Genomic DNA, 8589 nt, shown 5'->3' with positions numbered 1-8589 from the left:
CTTCCTGCTGCGCGTTGAGGGCTGCTGGGCCACACCAAGCATGCATCCCTACCAGGACATGCAGCACAAACTCATTGAGGAGGGGTGAGTGGAGTGCCCATAGCACATCTGGTCTCCTTGCACCATGAACACAGTCACATCTCTTTGCTGGGTGCTAAGGACGGGTTGCTGTGAGGGAGCAATGAGCAATGACACCATCATTTGCATGGGTGGAACCTATGGGGAACACCATCATTGAATAGGTGGAAAAGCCCCATAGATGATCCCTCTAACCACTCTAAACTGACCCCCCTCTCCTGACCCTGCTCTGTTGCCTTCCCTCCAGCATCACTTCTGGCCAGCTGGTGAGGCAGAAAGCAGGGAGGGGAGAGGGGAAACCTTGCTGTGGTGTACAGAGAGGTGTCTGCTGAAGAGCTTGCATTAAAGTGGCTGCAGCCAAGCTAAAGGCATTAACATGGGTATCTGGGAAGTGGGAAGCAAGCCAGACTTACTGCACCTCTGCAGAGCAGCTGTGGCCCCACAGAGCAAGACACAATACAGCTCCTGTGCTGGTAGCAGTTCCTCCAGGAGCTGGGCACAATGCAGGGTGCCAAGAAAAGGCATCCCCACCAGCACCAAGACAGTAATAGCTCTGTTCGGCAAAGCCTGGGAGCTGCACCTGGTCCCCAGGTGCTTGGTGTGCCAGGCTGGGATGCTCCCCCTTGTTTCCACATGCTTACTCAGCCATGGTGTCCCAGGTGTCCCCATGATGAGACAGTGACATACCTGAACAGCTTTGGAGAGAGCACTACTGCCAAGTTCAGCTTCCAGATGTTCCAGATTGCCGGTTACACCGAGGTGTTCCTGCACTGCCGTGTCCAGCTCTGTCTCCCCAATGGCCTGAAGCCCTGTGCCAAGGTGAGCTCTCCCAGTGGTCTGCACCATGCCCTGGCCACGCAGAAGGACCTCCCTTCCCTGGTCCTGCTGCTTGGAGAAGGGGCTTGGTTTTGGATGCCTCAGCACAATAAACATCTCCCAGCAGCAGGAGCTCAGCCCAGCACCTTGAACTAAAGGTATAAGGGCTTAAACCCACCAGAAAGCTGCTTTCCCTCTTTCTTCTGTCTGTCCTCCTCTGCAGGAGGAGAGGCTTATGCTAGGTCCTGGGGAGGAGCAGGCTCTTGACCACTCCCAGGCTGCAGCCCCAGCAGTACCTCTTGCAGGGGCAGACCACGAGGATGTGCTCTTGTCCAGGGACTGGGCTTCTCCCCTGCCCTCTGGTCCCAACACCTTTCCCCTGGCTTTGTCCACAGCAATGCCCTAGTCACTGGAGGAACAAGCGGGCACTGGCCAATGACTACAGTAAGATTGTCTCCTATGGGCCAATCCGCCTGCTGGGAAAAAAGACCCACCATTCCAGGAATGACCAACAGGACCTGAAGGGTACGTATGACCCTCTGGGGAGGGCAGGAGCAGCTCACAGACCCTTGCAACTCTCTAGGCAATGCCTGGTTATTTAAAAGCGCTGCTAAAGTCGCTGCCCTGCACAGGAGCGTGGAGTCTTTCAGGTGTCACGGCCATGCAGGGTGTGCACCGGGAGCCAGACCAGTACACAGAGGTTGGCTCTGGTGAGCAGCTCCATACCGGGCACAGGTTGGGCTGAATGGGGTGGGAAGGGACCAGGAGCCAGGAGCCAGGCAAGGAAGGCTGGTCTCTCACACTGGATCTCTGCATCAACCCAGCAAGGCAGGCTCCTTCTGAGCACTGAGGTCAATCCAGGACCAAGCCCACCTAAAGCATAGCTCAGACCAGCTGCATGAATGATGAGCTAAATGGAGCCCCCAAGCAGTGGGTGCAGGTGGAGGCCCCAAGTGAGGCTAACTGGGGTGACTGTTATAAGTGCCCTCAGGTACGTGACATACCCCCAGCTGCAGTGGCTCTTACCCTTCACAGGAGGTGACCTCCCCAGCTCAGCCCCAGCCAGAAGATGCTGTGTCAGGTCTCAGCACCGGCTTAGGGGCCCTGTATGTGTAACCAACCTTTCTCTGGCAGGATACAACTCGTGGCTCCCTGTGGCCCTCCTTGTGCTGTGTACTCTCACTTTGCTCCTTGTGGTTGTGGTGGCTATTGGTGCTAGGCGTTGGCTGGTGTAGAAGGCAGATGTTCCCCGGTGCTCCATCACTGACAGTGTTCAAGGCCAAGTTGGACAAAGTCTTCGGTGACATGGTCTAGTGTGATGTGTCCCTCCCCATGGCAGGGTGTTGGAACTGGATTATCTTGAGGTCCTTTCCAACCCTAACTGTTCTATGATTCTATGAAATAAACAAGACAGCAGCAGAGAGGCTCCTGCCTGTGATGGTTGGAGGCAAACAGTGCTTCAAGAATGAGCCACATCAGAGTGTTTCAGTTCCCTATAGCATCCCAGGGACCTTCTTATCCCCTCCTGGCCCATGCTCTCAAACACCCTCACTCACTTATTCAAAACTTGTTTTGCCATGCACTCATGGTGAAGTTCACAGGAACTTTTGACCTGCTGTACTGAGTCTGGTCACAGCTCGGTCCTGCCCAGTGTGTATCTCAATAATGGTTTTATTATGGATGCTTAAATAATGAGCATACAGAGAAATTCTTGGGATTGAGATGAGCTTTAGGAAGAAGTTCTTCCCTGTGAGGGTGCTGAGGCCCTGGCACAGGTTGCCCAGAGAAGCTGTGGCTGCCCCATCCGTGGCAGTGTTCAAGGCCAGCTTGGACAGGGCTTGGAGCAACCTGCTCTAGAGGAAGGTGTCCCTGCCCATGGCAGGGGGTTGGAACTGGATGAGCTTTAAGGTCCTTTCCAACACAAACCAGGCTGGGATTCTGTGATTCTGTGACGGGACGTTCCTTCCTCCTTCCCAGAGAGTCACCCATGAGGAGCTGGAGGTGCCCACTCTAGGTATTTGCCCACCAAAGCTGGACTTCACATGGTTCTGTGTGACACAGATGTAGCATTAGCAGAGAAAGGGCTGCTCTGTGCATGCACCATATATACACCTATGCATGGAGATTTCTTCCTTCCTTCATGACAAATTGCCAGCAAGACTTTTACCCATCAAAACATCCCCGGTATAAAGCAAATAACAAACAATATTGAGAGCATCGAAGACTAAAACCAAACTGCTCAGAGAGCTGACAGAGATTTAGTACTAAAACACAGGTAAAGAACAGGAGTGGCCATGTGTGCATTCAGCTGAAGCACCGTGGCCTCCTGGAAATGGTTGGGAAAGGAGCGATATTCAGCAGATCCCTGCCCAAGGAGCTCAGCCCCAGTCTGTTTGGAGGGGATGTATTGCAAAGGACCTCATGGGATTTCTCTATTTCTGATGATTCCCAGACCTGAACCTCCTGAGTCCAGGCTGGAGTCAATCAATCCTCCCACCTCCAACTGCAGGAAAACCCACTGCTGGGCTGGTCCAGCACCAAAGGCTATCTCTAGCAGAGGAGGATGTCTCCATCCTGGCTGGAGGCAGACGGTTCATAGGCTCTCTCCTTCCCCCCACAAGAGTCCCTGGGGAAAGAGATCTTGGGGCAGCTGCAGCCTGGAGGGACTTTGGCAGAAGGGATGTCTCCAGGGCTCCTTGCCCAAGGCAGGCTGGGCTGAAGCAAAGTGCATCTACTGCTAAAGAGGATCATGCCCACTGAAGGGTAAACTGAGGCATAGTAAACTGATCCCTCATCCTCTATGGGAAGCTGCATCTCTTGGGATTGAGGCTTGCTCCCAGCAGGGGCATGTGCAGGCAGAGAGGGAGATGCAGCCAGCAGCTAGTCCTGGGAGGCTATGATGGCTTTGTCATGTCTGATGATGTGGGAGAAGGAGCCAATGGTCTCCTTTGCCTTTGGGTAGTAGAGGACAACCAGCCAGATGAATATGAAGATTACTGCAGGGAAAGGAAGGCAGACATTCAGCAGCAGGAGATGGTGGGAAGCATCCTGCTGGAATGCTGCTGGCTCTTCCCTTCCGCTTCCAGGGTATTCCCCCAGCTTGCTCCTGCTCCTGCTGGAGGGTCTCCCTGTGCTTTACAGTGAGCCATTTGCCTGGAACATGCCCTGGGTGGATACTGTCCCTCTTCTTCTGCTAAGAAATGGCCTCCTTTGAGGAAAACCACCCCCAGTGGAGTGGATGTGGTCAGGAGCCATGACCAGCTCCATGCTGGTGGCTGGGAACTGCTGCTTCCCTGCCAAAGGGAAGTGCTGGGAAGCTGCTGGTGCCTTGGTAACCCTGGCCAAGCCACTGCCAGGCTGGTTTCTGCCTCCTCCATCTTCCCCACCCGAGCCCAGGATTCCCAGCTTGGATCCAGCCCTGACCTTGGAGGGAGTTAAGGATGGTGAAGAAGTAGAGCATGGCCACAGAGGATCTGCCATGGGTGAGGAACGTCAGGGCCCAGGTGGCTCCCAGCAGGCAAAAGAGCCCCATTGCCACCAGGGCCACCTTCCAGGCCTTGCGATCTCCCTGTACCACCCCTGTGCTGTGCAGACTGCAGCTCTTCTGGATCACCACCCCAAAAACAGTTGTGTTGAAGAGGAAGATGAGGCCAAAGTAGCCACAGTTGGTGATGTAGTGGACCAGAAGATGTTTGGAAGTGATCCAGCACCTGAAAAGAGACAACCATGGTGCCTCCAGTGCCTCTGCTAGCCCCAGCAGCACCCATGAGAGCCTCCCCAGGGTCACGTGTTGGGGGATGCAGGGACACTCTTGTGCTGGTGGGATTTTCCAAGGCTGGAGTGAAGCAGGGGGGACAGTAGTATGCATCTGCTGCCCTCCTGTTGTTCAGCTGGGTGGAGGGAGCCTGGGGAAACTCCGGGTGGCCCTTGGATGTCCCTTCATGGCCTGGGGGCTGCAAGCATGACCGTGGAGGCTCAGCATGATTGCTGGTGGTTACCACAGCTCTGGCTGCTGTGTTGCAATCACAATTGGGGAAGCAGAAGTGCAGCGTAAAGCCTAGCAGGATGGGTGCAACCAACCCTCCCAGCAGGAACAGGTTATTGCTCTACATGCCAGAGGGCCACCAAAGCCCTGTGGGCGCTGGGGCACGCACAGGCGGGCTATGACCTGGTGGTCCATGGTCTGGATTTTTTTTCTCCTGCCACTCCCACTACAAGAGCGGGGAAGCCTGGAAGAAAAAGGGAGACACCTGGGAGAGGAAAGGGAGGCAAGAAGGAGGCAAGGTGGTTGCTTGTGGTCTCTGCATGGCCCTGGGTGTACTGGCCTCCAGGAAGATAGGGCTTAGGGACCCATGGAGGTTGCACAGGTGCTGGAGGCAGAATGGTTGCTGCTGGGACATGATGTGGAGAAGGAAGTGCAGTGCTGAGGACAAGGGCTGAACATGTCCCCTCCTCTACCCCAGTCCCCTCAGGGTGCTGTGGAAGGCAATGGATGAGGAAAGACCCCCGAGGACATCACCTGCTTGATGAGCAGGAGGATGGTCCCCAGCAGGGTGGAAGGTGTGGGTACCCCAAGCCCATATAAGACCCTTCTCAGCCCTGACCACAGCATTTGGAAGAGCTGTGGGCAGGACGGGGGCTTGCTCATCCACTGCCCATTGCTGCATCACCCAGTTTCCCTTTTGATTGTAACCCACTGCCCGCCTCTCCCTCTGGCTCTTGCTGAGGCTAGTGGTGCTCACCACAGCCCACGAGGCACAGCTTCACCAGATAGTGGCGGATGTAGGTGCCAAGGACCTTGACGAAGAGAAGGTAGACGTGACAGCCCTCCAGTGCCATCCAGGTGAAGCAGCAGAGCAGACAGTAATGGGTGAGCCCCCCCGGACCTTGCAGGTCCCCAGCAGGGTTCCAGTGGAGAGCCCGCTGTTGGGCAGGAAGGCCAGGTTCAAGAGGAGCAGGCTGCCCACCAGATTCACATGCAGCCCCAGGTTGATGCGGAGGGTCTCCTCGGACCTGAACCTGCACCTGAGCGTCCCCAGGGGGAGCAGGAAAGGCAGGGTCACAGCTAGCAGTGCCCTCTGTCACAGCAGGTTCAGGCAGAAGCACCAGAACTGCTCTGCACCCCTCCCAGCCTGATGAGTCCCCAGGGAGCTGCTTGGCACATCCTACCTGAAGTAGATGCAGAAGGCAATGGTGAAGATGGAGAAAGCCATGGCTACCCCACAGCCAACAGTGGCAACAGCCATCAGGGCTTGTGCTGTGGACCCGTCCAGAGCTGGGTTCTGCCAAATGTGCACTTTGTATTAGACAGACCCTGGACCAACCTAGACAATCCAACTGCAGCTACCAAAGCCACGGGGCTCCTGACCCCAGTGGCTGCTGCAGAAACCCCAGGCAAGCCCCTGGTCTGTTCCCCCAGAAGGTCTCTGGGGGCAGTTGAGCAGTGGTGGCTCAGAAGAGATGCTCCCTGGGGTGGGGGAAGGGATGAGTGAAGACTATGGTGGACCATTATGGGCACTCCACCAGCAGACAGGACCCCAAGCCTTGCTGCTCCAGAGCCTTGCTGCTCCAGAGCCTGCACTAGGCTAGGGGCTGTTTCCACCAGGTACCTGCTCTGCTGAGTTGCTGCTGCCTTCCTGGGCTGGAGGTGGGCTTGATTTTGGGACCTCAGCTTGCCCTGGAGCAGCCCTGTGCAACTACTGGTGGTACCCAAGGGGCCACCAAGGTGAGGCATGCAGCACAGACAGCATATGAGCAGCAGCTGTGGGGAGTGGGGTTGTCACCAGGAGAAGGGTGAAGAAGGTGAGGTGGTCACAGAAGCAGACTGTCCCCTTGTCCCTGGGCTGCGTGTCACATCCACTGCTGCTCCAGCCTCCTGCCTGCCCTGCAACAGGCACAGGGTGATGGCCTTGAGCACTGGGCACAGCACCGACACCCAGCCCCAACGAGGCCCCAGTGAGAACCAGACCTTTGCTGGGATCCCAGAAGACACACTGTGGGGTGATGCCCTGCAAGGGGGTAGACCAGTATCAGCCGACGCCTCAGTGAGGAGTAGCAGAGGAGGGATGGAGGGAGGGCATGGCTGACTGACGCGGGGCAGCTGCCCATGGGTGAAGGTGAGCTGCACAGGGTCCTGCAGCCCAGAGATGCTCGTCTCTCCCACTGTGATGCCCACCACGGTGTCATCCAGGACCTGCCCTGTCTGGTTGACCTCCTGTGTGGGGGCAGTGCTGCCTGAGCCAAGCCAGCAGGTAATGCCAGCTGGAGGGATGCCAGCAACACCGGCTCATACCTGGAACATGCCCAGCTGTGGGATGCTGAGGACCATCACCACCACGTGCACTGTTTGGCTGCTCAGGGACTGGAATATCCCTCGAGGGAGATGGATTTTCCCTGCCTTCCCCTTCTCTGTCACATTCAGCATCCTGGGGCTCTGTGACAGAGAAGGGTGGTGGGGGCTGCTGGAAGCATCACTTCTCTGCTCAGGACCCACCAGCATTGCTCCAGGCATAAATTCAGCTCTGCCCAGATGGGTTTTGCTCAGCAACATCAACAGCAACAGCAGGGCAGAAGGGGAGAACCTCATCCCCAGCACCCAGCAGCAAAGGGACAGAGCTGAGAGTGGGTCCCAGAAGTGCTCCAGCCCACCATCACCCCATGGGACATGGTCCCCTGGGACATCCAGAGAGTGGGAAAGCTGGGGTGTGGACAGGAGGCACAAAGTCCCACAGGTTCCCCCTCTATCTCCCCTTCACCCTGACCACAATCTTTTCAGAGAGGCTCTTCCCTTCCTAACACCATTTCGCATGACTTCTTGCCAAGGGAAGCTAAAGCTGATGGTCCATGATGCAATCGTGGAGCAAGGTGGAGGAAGAGCACACCATGGCGTGCCAAGCCTCGGGGCTGAGACTGAGGGATACTCGGAAGGCAGAGGCCCTTCTGAACAAGGGAGAGGGGCACATCTCACCTCCATGGGGGAAAAAGCGATGAGGATGTCCCGGGTGACAGCCCTGCTGACATTCAGGAGCAGCACTTTCACCCCAGCCAGCCGACTATGCAGCACTGGCCTCACCGCCTGCAGCAGCCTGCAGGGCAGGGGGGCCATGGGACGGGTGACCTGGGGGACTGAGCCCCCAAGCCCTGCCATGCCTGGCCTGCCCTCACCTGAGCTCCTGCAGGCAGGCACATGCAGGGCTGCCCAAGCGCCCCAGCTTCGGGCAGTGCTGCGGCAGGTCAGGGCTGAGCATCCTATCCCCTTGCTCCTCCGGCTCCACCATCACATTACAGCACTGGTGTCGCCCATGACCCCGCCCCAGGGCTGCGCAGGATGGAAGCAAGGTGACCACCAGGCAGTGTGGCACTGTGTGTGTGGGCAAGGATGGGGAGACCACTCACCAGCACAGACCTCCTGTCCCCTGGCAGCATCTGGAGGAAGAGCATGTGGGGAAATAGGGGGAGAACCCCAACATCTCAGCCCTTCCCCTGCCCACAGTGGGAGGGGAGACAGCAGAATCTGGCAGCTGTCAGGCTCAACAGGAGCAGCCCTTCAGTTACATTGGTTTCAAAAACATGGACAGCATCAGGGCTGAAGAAGTCAAACCCACCACATCCAGCCCCAGCGTGGCTGCAGATGAGACCTTGCGCTGCTGGTTCCAAGGTTTTAAACAGCCTCAGCAGCAAACCCACCCCAATGAC

At 56.9% G+C, this 8589-nt stretch overlaps 2 protein-coding genes across 2 annotated transcripts in view; one reads left to right on the top strand and one right to left on the bottom strand.

Moving 5' to 3' along the window:
* Nucleotides 1-2129, top strand: part of LOC104406201 (uromodulin-like) — a gene marked incomplete at its 5' end in the record, with an annotated part of 5115 nt that extends 2986 nt beyond the window's left edge. Inside the window, 4 exons of the mRNA XM_010015119.1 lie at nucleotides 1-84; nucleotides 738-897; nucleotides 1290-1419; nucleotides 2029-2129. The exon at nucleotides 1-84 is cut by the window's left edge and continues 177 nt beyond it. Of these exons, the coding sequence (XP_010013421.1) occupies nucleotides 1-84; nucleotides 738-897; nucleotides 1290-1419; nucleotides 2029-2129 (475 nt within the window). The remainder of the gene's footprint in view (nucleotides 85-737; nucleotides 898-1289; nucleotides 1420-2028) is intronic.
* A 1659-nt stretch (nucleotides 2130-3788) lies between these two features.
* GPR97 (G protein-coupled receptor 97) overlaps nucleotides 3789-8589 on the bottom strand; it is a 5040-nt gene continuing 239 nt past the window's right edge. Inside the window, 12 exon segments of the mRNA XM_010015118.1 lie at nucleotides 3789-3900; nucleotides 4281-4604; nucleotides 5063-5123; nucleotides 5637-5777; nucleotides 5780-5919; nucleotides 6064-6176; nucleotides 6678-6778; nucleotides 6863-6910; nucleotides 6913-7108; nucleotides 7187-7327; nucleotides 7862-7979; nucleotides 8059-8212. Coding sequence (XP_010013420.1) covers nucleotides 3789-3900; nucleotides 4281-4604; nucleotides 5063-5123; nucleotides 5637-5777; nucleotides 5780-5919; nucleotides 6064-6176; nucleotides 6678-6778; nucleotides 6863-6910; nucleotides 6913-7108; nucleotides 7187-7327; nucleotides 7862-7979; nucleotides 8059-8212 — 1649 coding nt within the window.

The sequence above is a fragment of the Nestor notabilis genome, unplaced genomic scaffold (genome assembly GCF_000696875.1).
Source record: "Nestor notabilis isolate BGI_N333 unplaced genomic scaffold, ASM69687v1 scaffold8135, whole genome shotgun sequence".
Taxonomy (NCBI): domain Eukaryota; kingdom Metazoa; phylum Chordata; class Aves; order Psittaciformes; family Psittacidae; genus Nestor; species Nestor notabilis.
The sequence above is the reverse complement of the archived record's forward strand: the minus strand, read 5'-3'. Positions and strand labels throughout refer to the sequence as shown.